Below are 21,992 nucleotides of genomic sequence, written 5' to 3'. Positions count from 1 at the left end.
CATCTCGGAGCGCGACCGCCGAGCCGAGAGCGGGCCAGGGGACTCCAACCCCCATAAGCCCTAGCGTCCCCACCCAGCAAACGACCGCGCCAGGAGGTGCATAAGTTCAGCGTCAGCCCAGCCTCGCGGGACGCCAGGCGAAGCCCGGGCAAAGGGCGGGCCGTCTGTGGCCGTCTGTGGCCGGGACGGGCCACCCCCCTTGTCAGTAGCATATATTCCTGGAAGTACCCGACATTCACCGATAAGGTATTGTTCCCCGCCTTTTCCTTTAATTGCGACCTATTGTGTTAGTAGGGAGATTCCACTCCTGCGCTGGATCAACTGTGCCCATCATACTTCCCCTCATACCTTACTGTTAATTAATGAGGCAACCCACAGTAAATATGAGTATCCAGGGCAAGAAAGTTAAACCATCTGCTTCACGTCCAAATACAAGACTCCAGGCCACAATGCCGCAGTCCCTCCAAACACTGACGGCAATTGATAAAATGCTTCAACAGACCATAGGGGTGGTTGCCAATGCAATAGAAAATACTGAAAGAAGATTATCCTTCCCACCCACAATAAGTTCTAGAGACCAAGGCGTAGATTGCTCGGCTATTCCTATGGACCCCACGATCCTGGACTCTTACTTAACATCCACCTTTGCCGAGCTCCCTTGTGCACAGATCCCGACTGAGACCCCAGCAGCGGACGACTCATCTTTGGCTTTAGTTGAGTCTTCCACCAACAATGACGACCAACCTTGCATCCTGCCTTCTTCTCCCCCTGTGGCCAAATCAGACCCTGGCAGGGTGGGCTCTAAGACAAAAAAGGTTAGTCTCCCTAAAAAAACCAGGTACAAAGAAACAGCCTAATCATAATTTGGTAACCCCATTTGACCACCCCCGGCACCTATCTACAGGGATACCTTGCTGGGTCACCAACATGGTGACGGATCTCCAGAACAGTTTAGAGCAAATAATTGCCTCCCACATTAAACCCCTGGTCTCAAAACTTGATAGATTATCTTCCATGTTAAATAATAAGACTATGGGGACAACTAAACTACATAATTCCCAAGGTAAATTTTTTATCCACTGCTCCAGTCGGTGACTCTACAAAGGTACCCTGTCCCAGGTAGCTAAATCCACTGTTTCAGCAGTTTCAAATAGAAAACCAGGACTAACAACTACTGCTGCTAAATCTTCAAACCTCGTACCCCCTCCTACACCTGCAGCAAAACCACCAGGTCCTACCATTCCTCTCGCTGTGGGTCAGACTGCTAAACCTAATCAACACCCTAAGGAGGGCAAAAACATTGCACCAAAAAAAGTAACACCTACATCAAGACCCCCCCACCTACAGCAACTTCTAAACAACTGCCGACAATAAATCTGCCTCCAGAAGCACAACCGTATGTAGTGGCCCTAGTGGGAGTCCCACCCCTTGGCGAGGGAAAGAGAGAGCAGGAGGTTGACCTACATAATAAATGCATACACACTTTAAGTCACTCTATACAAGCCCTGAGCTGGAGGATTCTGGGTGCCAGCCCCAGGAGGAACTGCCAGAACTGGCTTTGGAGCCACGGGATGGTGTGCCACGGGACCTCCGGCACGAGAGTCGACTGCCGGGGGCCCCGCAACCTGGGAGTTTGGTTCTACGCGCCCGTACGGCCCGGGACCTCACGCATGAGCGTCGATTGCTGAGGGCCCCGGGCGCTGGGCCTTTCCCTTGTCAAAATCTTAGCTCTGATCAGGCCTCCGAGATTTCGGTTGCCCCAGACCCCCTGCCGGAGGCCTTGGGCCCTGGACTCGGACCCTGTCCCGTAATAGTGAGAAATGATGCCCCTACTGGAACTCCCATTTATATCTCAGTTAATATCACACTTAGGGAAGTTGAACTGGCAATTGAGAAAATGCTCCCGAATAAGGCCCCGGGTCTGGATAAGCTCCCTGGAGATCTCTTCCGATCCCAGCCAAAGATCTGGTCCCCATATCTGATGGTTCTGTTCAATGCTGTCCTATGGGGCTCCCCAGTACCTGAGACCTGGTTGGGGGCTGAGATTGTTCCAATTTTTAACAAGCATTTACAATGCAATGGTTTTGCCTTTGTTAAAGTTAGAGCTATTGGCATTGCTCTTGACATTATTTTTATTTGTTTTTTTTAACATAAATAAATGGCATTGTCATTTACAATGCCAATAGCTTAATCTCTCGCAAATGCCACACACAAACACCCACAGAGCCCCCCCACACACACACAAAGCCCTCCACAGACACACCCACAGAGCCCCCCACACACACAGCCACACAGAGCCCCCCCCCACACACCCACACAGAGCCCCCCCACACACTGCGAGCCCCCCCCACACACTGCGAGCCCCCCCCACACACTGCGAGCCCCCCCCCCACACACTGCGAGCCCCCCCCCACACACTGCGAGCCCCCCCCCACACACTGCGAGCCCCACACACACTGAATGTGTCCTGGGATAGTGCACTCCTCTCGGGGCACAACGGCATCACAACAGCCCTTGTGCAATGTGTGCCCGCCCCACTGCACGCACATTTTTTCACACTCAGGCAGACACACACACACAATACACTCTCACACTGATACTCAACATGTAGACACATATGCAGAGACTGAGAGACATGCAGACGGACGAGCTGACACGCACAGGCACACTCACTCAGCCACACAATGCGCAGACAGACGTACACACATGAAGAAACCCGCACAGACACGCGCACAAACACACATGCGCATACACATAGTACATACACACATAAGTATGTACACACATGTATTCGTACGCTCAAAAGTGTATACACAAACACCATTATTCACGGTGCATTCGTAGGTGGCTGGAGGGGTGGTCGGCACGAACCTATCCTGACCTGCTTGCAATAAATAAATAAAAAAAAAAAATGGAAAGTCAACTATTGGATTCAAATTTGATTGAGGTGGACCAACAAATCTGTAATCTGTGAACGCCTTAAAGACCACTCAATTGACAAATGCAGAATGTGACGTGGAAGTTATTGTAGAATTTTGGCAATCTGATGTTTAGACTGGTCATGCAGGCGGGACAAGGTGATCAAAGAAGGACAGAAGAGCATCTGGACATACAAATTAGTTGGATGAAAATTCACAGGACATATTTTGAATATACCACACAAGTAAGGAACGTTATATTTAAATACATAAAAAGGGACTAGATTGGGTATCTGAAACTAGTCCCTCACAAGCTCTTAGTGGCATGAACACAGTATGAGGTGACATGGATCCCCACTTGCTTCATTTCCTTCATGCCATTCAAAGCATCCCGAAGGCCATCATTCTCAAATCTTGGGCGGAGATGTCAGAATTGGAATATTTAAATATTATCAGCTTTCGATCCTGGGGTGCACAATGATTTCTGCAGCATCTACATTACTTACTCAGGTTCCTCCGATTAACATTAATAAAAAGCAACATACATACGTTAGGAAATCACAATCCCTCTCTCTCTCACTTCTACATTATCATCTCTCTCCCCAGTCTGTCACCTTTGAAGTCCTTTTTACACCTTTTGGTTACCTATGCGGTTTATCTCTAACAACAGTGTATAACTTGCACAGGGGGCTCACAATTACAATTACACGCCACATAATTACACTGCACTCTATGCAACATACACTCCAAATACCACTCAGCGCCACATAATTATATGCTACATATTTACACTGCGCTCAATGCAACATACACTCCAAATACCACTCCGTGCCACATAATTACACACCACATAATTACTCTATCCATCTATCTATCGCCCTCCATCTATCAATCTATCGCCCTCACTCTCTGTCTATCTATCGCCCTCCCTCTATCTATTGCCCTCCCTCTATCTATCGCCCTCACTCTATCGCATCACCACAGCATCACTCAGGGGCACCACAGCATCACTTAGGGCACCACAGCATCAATCTGTGCAACCATTAAAAAACAACTGGTTCAAATATGTTCTATCAATGTTTCAAGCTTTATTACAAATGTCACAAAAAGATGTTAATATTTCACTTCTGATCTTGGATTTTCATCACAATAAAATACACTGAACATAATCTTCACAAAAGTTATTTACAAAAGTTTACATTATTGCCATTATAAATTACAACTTTTATTTAAGTATTAATTATTTAAAAAAATTAAAAGCCATTTTTATTTGTAATATCGATACATCTAAGTCACGTAAATAATACACGTATTGCATTACAAATGCTATAGTAGGTGTCACATTTGCCAAAGTTATAACTATTGGCATTGTAAATGACAAAGCTATTAATTTTGCTATTTTCAAAACCAACCTATAATTAAAGAATTGTCATTTACAATACCAATAGCTCAAACTTTCCTAATGCGAGACCTATTGCATTGCAAATGCTTGTTATATATTTTTTTGTGCAAAATTAGAACCCACACACACCCTCACACACACTGCACCCTCACACACACTGCACCCTCACACACACTGCACCCTCACACACACTGCACCCTCACACACACTGCACCCTCACACACACTGCACCCTCACACACACTGCACCCTCACACACACTGCACCCTCACACACTCTGCACCCTCACACACTCTGCACCCTCACACACTCTGCACCCTCACATACTCTGCACCCTCACACACTCTGCACCCTCACACACACTGCACCCTCACACACTCTGCACCCTCACACACTCTGCACCCTCACACTCTGCACCCTCACACTCCGCACCCTCACACACTCTACAATGGAACATATACCCCAAATACCACTCAGTGCCACATAATTACACACCACATAATTACACTCTACTGAATGCAACACACACTCCACACAATACCACCCAGTGCCACATAATTATATGCTACATAATTACACTGCACTCAATGCAACATACACTCCAAACAATACCACTCAGTGCCATATAATTATATGCTTCATAATTACACTGCACTCCATGCAACATACACTCCAAATACCACTCAGTGCCACATAATTACACGCCACAAAATTACTCTACTGAATACAACATACACTCCCCATATTATCACTCAGTGCTACATAATTACATGCCACATACTTACACTCTACTCAATGCAACATAAAGACACTTTATCTGTCGATCTATCGCCCTCACTCTGTCTCTCTGTCTCTCTGTCTATCTCTCTCTCTGTCTATCTCTCTCTCTGTCTATCTCTCTCTCTGTCTATCTCTCTCTCTGTCTATCTCTCTCTCTGTCTATCTATCTATCGCCCTCCCTCTATCTATCACACTCACTCTATCTATCTTTCGCCCTCACTCTATCTATCTATCACCCTCACTCTATCTATCACCCTCACTCTATCTATCTATCTATTGCCCTCCCTCTATCTATCTATTGCCCTCCCTCTATCTATCTATTGCCCTCCCTCTATCTATCTATTGCCCTCCCTCTATCTATCTATTGCCCTCCCTCTATCTATTGCCCTCCCTCTATCTATTGCATCACCACAGCATCACTCAGCACCACCACAGCATCACTCAGCACCACCACAGCATCACTCAGGCGCACCACAACATCACTATGCGCTACCACAGCATCACTGAACGCTACAGCTTCACTCGTCAACACCACAACATCACTCAGCGCCACCACAGCATCAATCTGCAACCATTCAACAACACCTGGTTCACATATGTTCTCTCAATGTTTCAAGCTTTATTACAAATGTTACAAAAAGATGTTAATTTGGATTTTCATCACAATAAAATACAATGAACATAATCTTCACAAAAGTTATTTACAAAAGCTATTGCCATTATAAATTAAAATACCTTTTATTTAAGTATTGATTAAAAAAATTAAAAGCCATTGTTATTTGTAATATCAATACATCTAAGTCACGTAAATACAACACACATTGCATTACAAATGCTATAGGTGTCACATTTGCGAAAGTTAGAACTATTGGCATTGTAAATGAAAAAGCTATTAATTTAGCTATTTTCAAAACCAACACATAAATAAAAAAATTGGTATTTACAAGACCAATAGCTCAAAGTTTCCTATTGCGAGACCTATTGCATTGCAAATGCTTGTTTCGTTCTGGTAGTGCATTGCTTCTGAAGTGTTATTTAATTCTGCAGCAGTCTTCTTCCTTGTTTAACGGATCTTACAAAGTCATTGTGACCTGACTCGGAATTTGCTTTTGGAGATAAGCACCATTAAGTTTTATTTTACCATTAAATGGTTTTCAGGATGTGGTTCATCCTCTGCCTCCAGCTCCTCGTATTGTATATGTAAGGAAGCATCACCCATTCGGAGTGGAAAGCCATCTAGTTTTGCATAGTTGTAGATCTTAATCCAGCAGTCGGAAAAGGGCCACATCCTGTGACCATTATCTTCAGGCAACAGGACATTGCCCATGTATAGGTAGCGCTTTATCAGACAGCCAAGAGCATGGCTGTTTGTGACAGACAGTGCAGAGCTAGTACCAGAGTCAGTCACTAAGTGACATATTTGGCAGAGCTGCATGGTTCTTGGCCATGTTTCAGGTCTGTCAGTTACACTGCGTCTGAGAGGTATGGCAGTGTCTTTAAAGCATGTCCATAATGCCACTCTGGAGTGTTTGAAGCCTCCCCGTGCAGCTGAAGGAGTGCTGGCCAAGTGAAGGAGCAAAGGGGTGGAGGTAATTACATGTTTACTGCTTCTGAGTGTAACAAGAGCACGTGTTTGTGGATGTCAATATAATGCAGCTAGTGCATATGTTTTTATGTGGTGCTATGCAAGTGTGAGAGAGTATGATTAGGGCTGACTGTTGTCTTTATCCCTGCCCGGTTGCCACCTGGCCCATAGTCTCATTTCAGATCCCAGTGTCCTGCCAACGTCATCTGCGTCATAATGGGACCGCTCCTAGCATCATAGTAGCCATACTGGCTATAATTTATGTACCATTTTCTTACTACTACCCGTCCCTGGCATAATGCTAACCCTGATAAGAGCACCCATCTAATTAAGCATGCTGTTGGCACCTCTAGTGCACCGCCACCAATTCCGCACCAGTGCAGCCCTAGCATAGAATCAATACAGCACCATTTCAGTACCTGCAGCAGCACCTTAATACCAAAGCAGCCTCACTTTAGCATTAGCGCACCACCTCGGCACCAGTACAGCCCTACCACGACATCTGTGCAGCACCATGTCAGTCCCAGTGCGACAGCACCTCAACACCAAAGCAGCCTCACTTCAGCATTAGCGCACCACCTTGGCACCAGTGCAGCGTCACCTCCGAATCAGCACCAGTGCAATATCATTTCAGCACCACCACAACATCATTTCAGCACCACCACAGCCCACCTCAACATCAGCACAGCAATACCTGTACATCAGTGCACCACCACCGCCCCCCTCTGCAGCAATTCAACACCACTTCAGCATCACCGCAGCATCACCTCGGTACAGCACCAACTCTGCATCACTCAGCACCATATGAGAATCAGCTCAACACCACCGGAGTACCAGCGCAGCAGCACCACCTCAGCATCACATGAGAACCACCACTGGAGCATCAGCACAGTACACCTCAGCGTCCGCACGCCATTACCTCAATATCAGCACAGCACTATCTTATCATCCAAGAACAGACAAGAGATCATCCTGACTAGAAAACAATGCACACAACAGCAAAGAACTTTTCAACATTGTGAAGGAACTCTCCAACACCAGCGCTAACACCAACGGCATCCCGTCCTCACAAGATCTGTGCGAATCACTAGCCACCTTCTTCCCTAGCAAGATCGCCGACATCCACGACCGCTTCAACTCCTCGCCCGCCCCGACGGTAACAGACCCCACCCCGAACGCCACCTGCACCAACCAGCTGACCTCCTGGTCCCACGTCGACGACGAAGAGACAGGCAAGATCATGAACTCCTTCCACTCAGGATCTCTGTCAGACCCCTGCCCTCACCACATTTTCAACAAAGCTGACGCAACCATCGCACCCCAACTATGGAAGGTCATCAACATCTCCTTCGACCCAGCGACATTCCCGGAAAGCTGGAAGCACGCCCAAATCAACGCCCTCCTCAAGTAGCCCAAGGTGGACCCCAAAGACCTCAAGAACTTCAGGCCCATCTCCCTGCTCCCCCTTCCCGGCGAAGGTCATCGAGAAAATCGCCAACATACAGCTGACTCGCCACCTCGAGGAAAAAAACATCCTAGACCAGGGTTCTTCAAACTGTGGGGCGCGCCCTCCTGGGGGGGGCGCGGCACCATCCCAGGGGGGCGCGCGCGCTCCACTCCGATCTTCCCTTTGTGCCCGTTCCTTTGTCTGGGGGATTCTCCCAGGAGGGGGCCAATTCATGGAGCCGATAGCTTGCTTCGGCTGCAATGCAGGCAAGGAGTCTCCTCTGCTAAAAACGAAAGCAAACAGACACGCTTTCAGCTTTAGCAGAGGAGACCCCTTGCCTCCCACTGCAGCTGAAGCTGTCAACTCCGTGAATTGGCCCCCTCCTGGGAGAGTTAGCTCTTCCCAGAAGGGAGAGAAGGTTTCCGGAGAGGGTTTGAGGGACGGGCGGGGTGGGCGGGGTGGGCTCTGGCCCAGGGCCCCAGCCTTTCAAGGGGGTGGGAGTGAGGGGAAGGGGGGGCGGGAGTCCTTCAGTTATTTTGGGAAGGGAGGGAGAGGTTGCAATCCGGGTTTGGGCCATGAATCGGTCATCAACTCATGAGGATCTTTGTGTGGGGCACCGAAGTGTCTGTGTTCAGGGATGTTGGTCTGCAGATTCGAATTTGAATCATCAAATGTGTGAGGGATGTCTGGTGGAGCCGGCCACCAGACGTCCGTTATGTTGCCATGTGGGTGAATAGATGTATGGGTGGAGTGGTGGATGTATGGGAGGCGTGATGGGTGGAATAGTGGATGTATGGGTGGGGGGTGGATGGATGAGTGAGGGGATGGATGGATGGATGAGTGGATGGGTGAAGGGGTGGGTGGATGGATGGTGGGAGAGAGGATGGATGCATGAGTGGAGGGATGGATGAGTGGATGGATGTGTGTATGGATGTGTGTATGGTTGGAAGGGTGGATGGATGGATGGATGGATGAATGAATGGATGAATGAATGGATGAATGGGTGGATGGATGGATCAGTGAAATGGTGGATGGATCGATGGGGGGTGGATGATGGACGAGTCGGTGGGTGGATGGATGAGAGAGGTGATGGATGGATTGATACATTGATGGGTGAAGGGGTGAAAATGAATGGATGGATGAGTGAAGGGGTTGATGTGGGGATGGATGGGTGATTGAGGAGGGTGGATGGACGGGGGATGGATGGAGGAGTGAAGGGGTGGGTGAGAGGTCAATGGATAGATTCATGAGTGGATGAGTGGGTGGATGGGTGAAGGGTGGATGGAGGGATGGGTGGCTGGGTGAGGGGGGAATGGAGAGAGAGTGGGAGGATGGATGGATGGATGGATGGATGAGTGGATGAGTGAGGACATGGATGAATGATTGGCAGAGTGGATGGGCAGGTGTGTGCATGGATGGGTGAGGAGAGGAGCATGGAGATGGATGGGTCAAAGAGTGCATGCATGAGTGGGGGGAGGGTGGAGAGCGGGAGGGATGGATGGGTGGACGGACGGATGAGTGGGGGGTTAAGTGGGTGGGTGGATGGATGAGGGACTGGGTGGATGGATGAGTGGGTGGGGGGATGGCTGGATGGGTGAGAGGGAGGGTGGGTGGTGGATGGATGGATGAGTGAGTGGATGGATGGGTGGAAGAGTGGATGGATGAATGGGAGGATAGCTTGGGTGAATGGGTGGATGGATGAGTGGGTGGATGGATGGGTGGAAGGATGGGTGGAAGGATGGGTGGAAGAGTGGATGGATTGGTAAGGGGATGGATTGGGTGAAGGGATGGATGGATGAATGGATGGATGGATGGATGGGTGAGGGGGTGGATGGAGGGATGGATGGATGGGTGAGATGATGGATGGATGGTGGATGGGTTTGGATGTGGATGGGGCACAGATGGAGGGACGGAATGAATGGTGGGTGAGTTGGTGGATGACAAGGTGTACATGATGGATGGGGAGGGTTGTGATGACTTCCTTTGCCTTGGAGGATTGTGCTTTGAGCTGTGTGGTACGCCTCTGTCGTTTCGCCACACCCACTCACAGGCCTGCAGTTTGCTAGGCACTCTTGTTGTGTTGAGCATTGTTTGCCAGATATGGCCCGTGGTGTGCGCGTTGCAGTCGATCATGTGGTGTGCCGGATTCCCGAGGTTTCGGTCGGGTGGTGGGGGCCCAACATCTGGGGGAATTCAGCTGGGGGGGCTCAACCTGGAAAAGTTTTAATACCTCTGTCCTAGACCCAACCCAGTCCGGATTTAGACACAACCACAGCATCGAGACTGCCCTCATCACCGCCACAGATGACATCAGGTACCAGCTAGACAACGGCGAAACTTCAGCCCTCATCCTCCTGGACCGGTCAGCCACTTTCGACACGGTCTGCCACTGCACACTAAAAACACGCCTCCAGGAAGCCGGAATCCAGAAAAAGGCCCTGGACTGGACCACATCCTTCCTCTCCGGCAGAACCCAGTGAGTCAGACTCCTGCCCTTTCGATCCGAAGCCACCGACATCATCTGCGGCGTTCCCCAGGGCTCATACCTCAGCCCGACCCTGTTCAACATCTACATGGCCCCCCTCGCACAAGTGGCCCGCCAGCACGTCCGGAAAATCATCTCCTACGCCGACGACACCCAGCTCACCATCTCCCTAACCATGCACCAGCACACCGCCAGGACCAACCTCCACGAAGGAATGAAGGCTGTCACCGAATGGATGAGGAGCAGCCATCTGAAACTGAACTTAGACAAGACGGAGGTCTTCATCCTAGGCCTCACCCCCTCACCGTGGGACAACTCCTGGTGGCCGACCACACTGGGAACAGCTCCTACCCCCACGGACCACGCACGCAACCTCAGATTCATCCTAGACTCCTCCCTCTCCATGTCAAAGCAGGTCAACGCCATCTCCTCCTCCTGCTGCAACACCCTCTGCATGCTTTGCAGGATCTACAAGTGGATCCCGACCGAAACAAGAAGAACAGTGACCCAAGCCCTCGTCAGCAGCAGGCTGGACTACGGCAACGCACTCTACGCAGGAATCCCGGCCAAACACCTGCGACGACTCCAACGCATCCAAAACTCCTCTGCCCGACTAATACTCAACGTCCCCCGTCGTACCCACATCACCTCCCACCTAAGAGACCTGCACTGGCTCCCCGTCAACAAGAGGATCACCTTCAAGCTCCTCACCCACGCACACAAAGCACTTCACAACACCGGACCAGCCTACCTGAACAACAGACTCAACTTTTACACCCACACCCACCAGCTCTGCTCCGTCGGCCTCGCCCTTGCCTCCGTCCCGCGCATCCAACGAACAAGCACCGGCGGCAGATCCTTCTCCTTCCTCGCCGCCAAGACCTGGAACACCCTCCCCACCCATCTGCGGCAGACCCAAGACCTGCTCACCTTCAGAAAGCTCCTCAAGACCTGGCTCTTCGAGCAGTAGCAGCACTCCACCCCTCAGCGCCTTGAGACCCTCACAGGTAAGTAGCGCGCTTTACAAGTTCATTGATTGATTGATCAGTTCACCACCAGCACAGCAGCAGCTCAACACCACCACTTCAGCATCACCTCAGAACAGCACCAACTTGGCACCAGCGCAGCATTAACATCTCCGCATGACTCAGCACCACCACAGCATCACTCGACACCAGTGCAGCATCATACAACACCACCACAGCACCACCTCCGTATCAGTGCACCACCATCCACTCCAGCATCAGCGAGCCCCACCACAGCACCACCTCATCAGCAACTCTGCACCATGTTAGCATTAGCGCAGCACCAACTCAACAACACTAGTGCAGCACCAACTCAACAACACTAGTGCAGCATCACCTCAGCACCAACTCTGCATCACTCGGTCACAGCACCACCAAACATCACAGCACCACCAAATATCACAGCACCACCGCACTACCACTTCAGCATCAGCCTAATACCACCTCTGCATACACACAGCACCATATCAGCACAGCACTACCAACTCATCAGTGCGCCACCACCAGCACAGCCCCACCTCTGCATCAATTTAGCACCAACGAAGCACCACTCCAGCAACAGCGGCTCACTGGTTAGAGCAGGCAGACCCTGAAGCAGAGGTCAGACCCGGGACCAGGGTTCAATTCCCGACGGGGCAGGGTCTTGAGCTCAAATGTCCACGGACTCGATAATTCTCGCTTCGCTGCCTGACCTAATCATGGGTTCACACTCTGCAACTCTGGGCATTAAGCTTGCTTAATCTCCACAACGGCACCCCTCGGCGGGATGCCTGGCTTTCACCTTGGGGATGCCCTGTAGGGGCTATCTCACAGGGAAAAGCCTTGGACGGGTTCCCAAGGCAAGCGCTTAGAGACCCCTGGGTGATATGCGCTATATAAATCCAATATACAATACAATACAACAGCTCAACACCACCCCAGTCTCAGCACCACCACCACCTCGGCATCACTTCATATCGTCTGAGCATCACCCCTGCACCAGCTCACCACTACCTCGGTATCACTTAGCAACATATTGGTCCGCCCACGGAATCGGGCATCTGTTGATTCTCCCCTCGTGTCCATCTGCTCTGCCTGTTGTAATTCAGGTACTATTTCCCAACCTCCACTACCCAGTTGTTTATGCCCCACCCCCTCCATTTCACAGAAAAAATGTATAACAAATGAGCATCAGAAAAGCCAGGAAGAAGTTGCCAGCAATGCACGGACAAAACAACTAGAAGTCATTTTTTTATGTTCATTCATTTTTTTAATCTGGTGGTTCGGTTGTGTATAATATCTTCTTAGTTCTATATAAAGGTAACAAAAATGCTCAACAAAAATGCTTATGACACTTTTTTATTGTAACTTTTCAACATGATGTACAGTTGCCACAATGCTTAAGGCCCTGGCCTAAAGACACTGGCAAAGCCAACCACTTTGGCTAAACACGTATAAGGTCCCAGAGGGGAGACCTATTGGATATGTCAATGCTGGTCAAAGAATGTGAACAGCTCCCATGAAGCCTGGGATTCGTTATCCTGGTGAGACGGCGTCACCTGGTCCCTGCAGAGTCCTGGTGCAGTTGTCTCGGATGCCTTGCTGCGCTGCGCAGCGCCTCTCCCACCCCTCGTGGCGCTGGGTTGCGGGTACCGCGCCTTCTCCCAGGTGTTCGCCGGATCTGCCCTAATCCCTCGTCGCCCTTCTCGGGTTGCTCTTCCCGAGAGAGGCCGCGGGTCCTCTCGCAGGGTAAGCCCGGCTGGGCCGTCTCGCTCGTCGGGTTTGCGGGTGGTATTGTGTTTCCGCAGGTATGTCTCGGCTCTCCCCTCCCTCCTCCGGGTTAGGCCCCGCCTCTGTACACGCACCTGGGGAGATGCCCTGGCTCCGGCACACCGCGGGCCCGTACCTGCTGTGCAAGGGCTGCAACAAGACGGTGAGGCTAGTCCGAAGGCCTGATCTGGGAGACCGTGGCCGGTGTGAGGGCCTGACCGGGGCAGATGTGACTGGCCTGCGCAGGTAACTTCCCCCGGGGGTTCTAACCTGGGGCAGGTGAGACTGGCGCGGGACCCGAATCAGCTGGGACTGAGTCACGTGACCTCACCCGAGTGCCGGACCTGGGCCGAGCCGGGAGCAGTGACTGTGCGCCTGACCTGGTACATTTGGCATCATTGGAGTGGCTCAGTTATCATCCGCGAAGTGCCTGCCCCGGGCCAGGTGAGGTCTGTCCGGGCGCGTGACCTGGGGCAGGTGAGCCGAGCCCAGCACGGCGGATTTCTGTGTAGCGGATGCGCACAGCAGGAGGCTGCCTGACCCTGGGCCCGGTGAGATGACCCGGACGGAGAGCCCGGTGGATGCCATGATGACCCCGGGACCCATGCCTGCATAGGATGGGCGGACTCTTCACGGTTCCGGCTTACTTCACCTCCAAGGATTCTCTGCGGTAAGCCTTGTTATGACTTCCAGCCCTCGAGCGGTGCAGGGGGAGGAGCGCCCGGCCTCGCCCTGGCTCCTTTCCACCACTTGCTACCTGTTGAAGGCTGAGTTGTGTGGGGTTTGAGAGTAGCGCCATAGTGCTACGAAGCGATTGCATCTGTTAATGTACGCCGTGCTGCGTGACACCCACATTACCGACAGGAAATGCCTGGCTAACTGAACAATGTGTCGTTTTTATCAGTGTGTAAGATTACGTGTTGCATAAGTGCTGAAATTGTGGTTTCCATGGGATGCCATGCCACCAATGGAACACAGCGCCAGTCCTTGGTTTTCATTTAATAAACGAATGTGTTCTGGGAGTTGTAGTCCGAGTTCATTTCAATTGATACAGCTGACCTCACACACTGATTTACAACACAGGAGCGCAGGTCTGGAGCCTTTTGTTCTTGGTGCCATGGAGGGACTTGCCAGTCTTACCCAAGGCCGATCTTCCGTCGAAGACTGTTCGTCAGTGCTGGGAGGAATGAGCACAGCAGCATTTCGATGCCGGCTAGCTTCCATACTTAACCAAATTGTGTGATCTGTGGCACACCTCTCAGCTGTACCTCGGTTCCCCATTTAGCCAAAATGTGGAGCGCCCAGCAGAGACTCCAACCTCAGCGCTGCTGTTCAACAGCATTCATTCCGAGATGCTGCCTTTCGTTGTTTGCCGTTTATATATCGTACAGTTGCCCATTACTATGGCATCGCAGCGCTAGTTGTACAGTTCTGATCGGAACTGTGCTGACCGTTCAGCCCATCCGCTTTCTGGCAACTTGCCAAGTCGCAAGAATAGTAGGTGAACAATCAGTGTTATTGCTTTAGAGATACTGCCCCCTTACACCAGGGGGGAGGGAAGGGGGTGTGCCCTTGGAAAAGAAACGAGATGTACTTCCTCCTGATATGCGGAAGGCTGCGACCTGCGAGCATCGCAGACATATGTCTCTCAGGATTCGTGTCTCTGCCCCCAACATTGGTGTAATAATGCCCCCACGTGCCAGTAATTTGAAAGGTATCTTGACTTCGAGTAGATCATTTGTGTGAATGTAGAACAGATGTTCCCTAGAGGTGACGCTTTAATTGTGGATGTTACCCTTATTGCTTGTGGTAAGCTGGACCCTCGGGAAATATCTCGTTGCTATGAATCATGGGTACTAGCAAACGTTTTTCCAGGGGCCACAACATTTGTTCTGTGGTGTCACCGAGTGCTGCATTTCTGCCAGTAGGGTGGTTGTTGTGGGGTGGGGAGTTGGGTCCGGTTGGTGCAGGGGAAGCGAAGCAAGTGCATCCAGTGGTTGAATTGCACAATGTAAAACAAGAACATCTGGGATCAATCCCGGCCTACCCAATTGACCAATTTGTGTGATCCGAGGCAATTGTTGTATTTTATGGTCCCTCCTTTTCCTACATTTTGACCTATCCGAGGACCTTGAAATACGCGACTTCAGGTTATGTGCTGTAAGAAATCCTCTCCTGTGCTTAATATAATAAACTACAACAGTGGCTCCCATACTTGGGGTCTGCAAAGCCTCCTCAGAGGGCCCACAACTGCTTTGAAAATGAAATAATATTAACAGATTAATACAGTGTATATAAATAAAGAAGCTAAATGTACACCTGTAAAATGTATTGTACATGTGAAGGAATTTGAAATTGGAGACTAAAAATGTAATTAGTATCCTCCGATTGATTTGTGGGAGCAGTGCAGGTGCATCAAATACAATATAGTATGGATGATTGGCTTCAAATGAATTTAGAAAAGTTCTAACCTTTATATTAACATTATTATTTTTTTTAGCTGTGTTTGCGAATATTCGCCATCCTTTGTGTATTTGTTTGAATGTTTTGTTCTGCATTGTTTTGTGGTTCCAATCCTCAACAGTGCTTAGGCTGGGGCCCTTGGCTAGCAGTCATGACTCAGTGAGGGGTCCCTGGATTTTGATAATGATTCGGGGGCGGGGAGGGTGCTGTGTTCTAATAATGATTAATAGGGGGTCCCCAGTAGTCAAAAGGTTGAGAAGCACTGAACTGCAATGTTGCCAATGTATAAAAGCAACCCGGGCCACCCAGAGGGTGCCAATAACTGACTACCATGAATGTTTATGAATAAAGGTTTGAAAAAATCACTTTTAAGAAATTCTTCTCAATGCACTGATATCATGTGATGTTCTAAGGTGAAACAGTTATGTATGTTAATGCAATACATATTTTGATGAGACTATCATATTGTTACACGTTTGTTGCAGTATGTCTTTAAAAATGAAGGTGTTCCCAAAGTTAAGGGTACAGGATACCCTAGTTACTTCCTTAGTTACTTCCTATCTTTAACCTGTAAATACATGCATGCTTGTTTACTTAAATTCTTTTTAATGGTAGTGCTGAGACGAGCTAATAGCAGCCCAGTGCAGCTGTGGACCAAGGGACCGCATGAAAATGTCAGGAGGGCCGCAAGCGGCTCCCAGGCCGTACTTTGAGTATCACTGCAATGACCCGCGGGGTAAGAGGAGCTGGACTGTCCCACAAGGAGAGGAGCTGACCTGACCTCCAGCTGCTTGGAAGATCTCCACATGGTCTAGCTGGCTGGCAGATCCTTGATGGAGGATTTCTCAAAAGATCGCCCATGAGCCTAGCCATCACTGCAGACTGCTCTCCTGGGTAGAGTCTCAGAACCTGAACGTGGCTTAGGTTGTGGAGCTGCAGAGTCTCTTCCTTTTTCCATCTTAGGGGAGCCTGACCACCTCGACACTTTCTGCTGCGCTTCCAGCTACACACAAGTGTTTCCTTCAACCGCTGCCACCGTACATGTTCAGTTTATAAAATTTTATTCGATTTTTGATCAGCCATAAAAGTCACATATACACCAAAAGATGCAAAATATTTAAAAACAAGTGAAAGACATGCAACCGACCATGGGCAGCTCCCCAAAATACAAAACACACCAGCAGTGCATTGCGGGAGCGTGAGTTATAGTTAGGTCTACTAACTATAATGGTGGAATTTTATGGTTTTGTATGAGTGAAATCTCCAACTAACTAGAACTTCCCTGAAACCTATGGTTTTTTTCGGTGAATTTCTAAGCATTTTAAATGTTAATTTCTAACTATAAGATCCCTGAAACTTATGGTTTTTCAGTAAATTTCAAAGGTTTTTTAAATGAAAATTTCTAACTATAACGTCCCTGAAACCTATGTTTTTTCAGTGAATATATATATATATATATATATATTTATATGTATACACTACACAGTCCTGTTCCGCTGCCTCAAACCAGGACCAAGATCCAATCTGTCACAACGAAAACACCAGGTACAGACCACTCCACAGCGCAATGGTAAGATTCAAATGGTTTATTCACACGAACTCGCCAGCATGACGCGTTTCGGTCACTACACGGTGACCTTGATCACATATTTATATGTATATGTATGTGTGTATATTCTACCAAAAACTAGCAATGGAATTTATTTTACTAGAGGCACTTGCTGGCTGTGCTGCTTCTGTTTTTAGGCCGAGCCTGGCGTACAAAGCGCTGTCGCCAGCGAGGCTTATTGTTGTGTACTTGCCTTGGAAGTGGGACATGATATGGGCATGCGCAGACCTTTTGGCGATTTGAGCAGGTGTACGCGCACATGCAGCCATGCACTGTGCAAATCTCCTATCCCGCTTATGTGGCAAGTCAGCCTCCTGCAATCGCGCGCACCACCACCGCCGCCCCACTCACCGGGCTCTTTTGTCGCTGCTACAGGCTCCCTCACGCTCAGGACTCCCCTGGTGTCATCTCCGCCACATAACCTGGCACACGCGGGGCTTCCCTCACTCATGGGAGCTCCGCACTTGCATTGGCGGCCTCAGCTGCCGCTTCTGCTCCTCTTTACGTCTGCAGCCAACGCAGGGCTCTCCCTCAGGCATGGGAGCCCCGCGTCACCACTGCTCCTCTCGGCCAGGCACTCCGTGGGCGCGGGCTTCCCGCAGAATGCGGAAGTCCCGCCCCAGGGGATGCTGTGAAACGCTGTACGGACATAGGAGGAAGGCGACGTTTTAAGTGGGAGCCAGCGTGTGGGCGCCAAGGTTATCGCTGTTCCTTGCAGTCAGTGGGCTGACACGTACGTTTGCTCATCTGTTTCCTCCAGTCAAAGCAAAGCTCCCGTCTCGACGTGCGGGCTCCTGGATGTGGGGAATGCAATCTATCAATAATCTTTTGTACATTTTATATTAATATCGGATTTCCTCCTGTGTCAACCTGTTAAAGGTTATACTGTTGTATGTACAAGGAAAATGCTTAAAATGTGAATGGCATTAAAAAAGAAATCAACTTCGTTATTTCTTTCTGCATTAAGTTATTTTAATATGCATCTTTCTGCCGCTGTGTTATCAACAAAATGTATCCCTTTGAATTTGGCATGTGAAGTGATTATCGCACAACACAGAGCCTGTGCAGCAAAAACGGTCCGTAAGAAAAGGTTTCATATCCCTCCTTCCTTTCTGACCCCAATATCCATCTGATCTCAGCTCTGACCCCCATATACCTCCTCTCGGACCCCCATATGCCTCCTCTGTGACCTCCACATCTCTACTCTCTGACCTCCACATCCCTCCTCTCTGACCTCCACGTCCCTCCTCTCTGACCTCCACGTCCCTCCTCTCTGACCTCCACGTCCCTCCTCTCTGACCTCCGCGTCCTTCCTCTCTGACCTCCACGTCCTTCCTCTCTGACCTCCACGTCCCTCCTCTCTGACCTCCACGTCCCTCCTCTCTGACCTCCACGTCCCTCCTCTCTGACCTCCACGTCCCTCCTCTCTGACCTCCACGTCCCTCCTCTCTGACCTCCACGTCCCTCCTCTCTGACCTCCACGTCCCTCCTCTCTGACCTCCACGTCCCTCCTCTCTGACGTCCACGTCCCTCCTCTCTGACGTCCACGTCCCTCCTCTCTGACCTCCACGTCCCTCCTCTCTGACCTCCACGTCCCTCCTCTCTGACCTCCACGTCCCTCCTCTCTGACCTCCACGTCCCTCCTCTCTGACCTCCACGTCCCTCCTCTCTGACCTCCACGTCCCTCCTCTCTGACCTCCACGTCCCTCCTCTCTGACCTCCACGTCCCTCCTCTCTGACCTCCACATCCCTCCCTCCTCTCTGACCTCCACATCCCTCCCTCCTCTCTGACCTCCATATCCCTCCCTCCTCTCTGACCTCCATATCCCTCCCTCCTCTCTGACCTCCATATCCCTCCCTCCTCTCTGACCTCCATATCCCTCCCGCCTCTCGGACCTCCATATCCCTCCCTCCTCTCGGACCTCCATAACCTTCCCTCCTCTCGGACCTCCATAACCTTCCCTCCTCTCTGACCTCCATATCCTTCCCTCCTCTCTGACCTCCATATCCCTCCCTCCTCTCGGACCTCCATATCCTTCCCTCCTCTCTGACCTCAATATCCCTCCCTCCTGTCTGACTTCCTTATCCCTCATCTCTGCATCCACTGCAGGTAAAACATAATAAATCCCCTCATATACACAGATAGTGCATACTTTGAAGCCTGAGCAACCAAAGAAGTTGGGGAAACCTGCCTAAAAATGGATTATGAAGAAATATTTGCTTCAGGCATGGGCAAGATTGGGGAAAAAACTATTGGTACACAATCTCACTCAAATTACTGAAGGAGCAAGCGTTGGTAATCAGGCTATTGACTTTGCCAAAGCTGGTTTTCTTTCATTGGTGTTTGAAACCTATAACAACAAGCATTTACAATGCAATAGGTCTCGCATTTACACAAGTTTGAGCTATTGCTTTTATAAATGACAATGCATTTTATTTGTTTTTTTAAAACAATAAATAAAAAGCATTGTCATTTACAATGCAAAACTTTAAACTATTGGCATTATAAATGACAATACCATTTATCTGTTTTTAAAACCAATACATAGATAAAAGGTTTGTCATTTATAATACCAAAAGCTCAAACGTTTGCAAATGCGAGACCTATTGCATTGCAAATGCTTGTTGTTGGAAATTTATGAGCATGGAGGTTTTGATGAGGAGGGAAGGGCGCCTTGAATGGCTCACATGTAGCATATAGAAATACACCCCAGTGCTGGGTGTTTTAAAACAAATGAATAATGAACTAGAAGTTCAATGAGTCATTTTTGTGAAGGGTTTTGACTGTTTCTTGACCTATAAGTATTACTTCACGTGCTCCAATCTGAGAAATCACATTTGACATTGCTCTGATAAATGGTTCTGCAACCTCTTTGGTATTGGAGTTTGGAATGGCAGTGACGGAGCAGTAGGAGACTGACTGATCCTGTTCATTAGATAGGGCGGCATATGGGCATTTGTATTGTACTTAATGTGCCATTAGTTTTACATTGCAATGCTTTTGGTAGATCAGGGGCAATTTTTAAAACTGTTCTAGGATCTGATTTAAATTGAGAAGAATGTACTATCGGAAGTGTCTGCGAGTACGTTCATATGTTAGATGAATGTGTCCCCTCCAAACAGTTGTAAATTAATATTCTAGGTGCTTGAAGAGTGACAGTGGAGGGCTCTACCAAATCACGTATTCTTCTTTTAGGAGGCCTTAATTGGTATCAAGATTCGATATGAGAAAGGGTAATTGCAATGTTTTGTTTATCATTGTGTTAACATTTGCATTCACAGAGTAAGCAGAGTTGGAGATTGGCAACCTTGGTAACTCTGTTGGCATCATGTAAATCAAGTTTTGTACAAAAATAATACCCAGTGAGCACGCTGTTTGTGGTCTGAAGTGAACCCCCATGCTCGAACGCCATTTGCTTAGAATCTTTTATGGCCCAACACTCCTAGTATCACTGTTTCTGTTTCCGTTCTGTAAGGAAGAGTTTTCTTTCATCAACTGCTCTGTGGGTGTGCGTTCTCAGCATTCCCTGATCCGGGGCCTCGTTTGTTGCGTTGATTGTGAATTCGAGTGTGATCAGTGTATATTTGAAAAGGGATATTATGAGTTTCAAGGATATATGCCACTGTGAGCATGCCATATGAAACAAGATGAAATCCTAGACTAGACCTTTCAAAGTTTGCAAGGTTCTTCTGAAGTTCGTTTAGCCCAGGCTGGCCAGGTGGCACTTTTTTTTTTTTTTTTTTTTTTTTTTTTTTAATTTTAACTTCTGTGTTGGTAATTTCCTGCTGAAGATTTAAAACCTTTTTTTTTTTTAGTTTTATTAATTGAGTAGTCTTCTTGCCTCTTCAGTTCAGATTACTGTTTCCGCTATTGTTTCATTAGTTCTTTTAGGTTGTGCTGTTCTTGGTTGCACCATTTATTTGATGTTTTGCTTCTGTGGGTCTATACTTACTTTGTTGTAAGCTCCATTTAAGTGCTTACTCTTTCAAGTCCTTGTATTGAAACCTATTGGTGTCCGAAACTGATAACTTCACTTACAACTCATTCGAATGCCTCTCAGCCAACATCAAAACCACCAACAATAACTTAGTGCACTTCCACCTCCTATACCACCCCCTGGCAACTCCGTCACTTTCACAGAACACCTATCTGACCTAATCACACATTGCTCGCTCCAAGAATCCAACAATAGCATTCTAGGCGACCTTAACCTTCACTGGAATGATGAGAACAGTGCTCCTGTACAAAGCTTAAGTAACCTTCTCATTTCCAACAACCTCACCCAGCACCGCTCTCAAGAAACCCACAACAAAGGAGCTATCCTGGACGCCATGATCGCCAATCACGACGCAATCACCATAGACCACATCCTGCCCGTCAGCTGGTCAGACCATCACCATATCCTATTCCACCTCCCCCATCAGACCTTACCTCTGCCATCCATCTCTAACCCCCCTCATGTTCAAGAAACGTATCGCAGATCAACACAGAGGAGTTAGAAGAAAAAATATTGTCCTGCCTGCCCATCT

At 48.9% G+C, this 21,992-nt stretch overlaps 1 protein-coding gene across 2 annotated transcripts in view; it reads left to right on the top strand.

The window, feature by feature from the left end:
- LIMK2 (LIM domain kinase 2) overlaps nt 1-21,992 on the top strand; it is a 345,031-nt gene that overhangs the window by 87,059 nt on the left and 235,980 nt on the right. Inside the window, exon 1 of one of the 2 annotated variants that reach the window (XM_086942844.1) lies at nt 13,458-14,060. The exons of the other annotated variant lie outside the window; for it this stretch is intronic. Coding sequence (XP_086798970.1) covers nt 14,008-14,060 — 53 coding nt within the window. The 5' untranslated portion in view covers nt 13,458-14,007. Of the gene's footprint in view, nt 1-13,457; nt 14,061-21,992 lie in introns of those variants that run through there. 2 annotated transcript variants of the gene reach the window in all.

Source organism: Lissotriton vulgaris, chromosome 11 (genome assembly GCF_964263255.1).
Source record: "Lissotriton vulgaris chromosome 11, aLisVul1.2, whole genome shotgun sequence".
NCBI classification, from domain to species: Eukaryota; Metazoa; Chordata; class Amphibia; order Caudata; family Salamandridae; genus Lissotriton; species Lissotriton vulgaris.
Note: the sequence above shows the minus strand (reverse complement) of the source record. Positions and strands in the feature narration are given on the sequence as shown.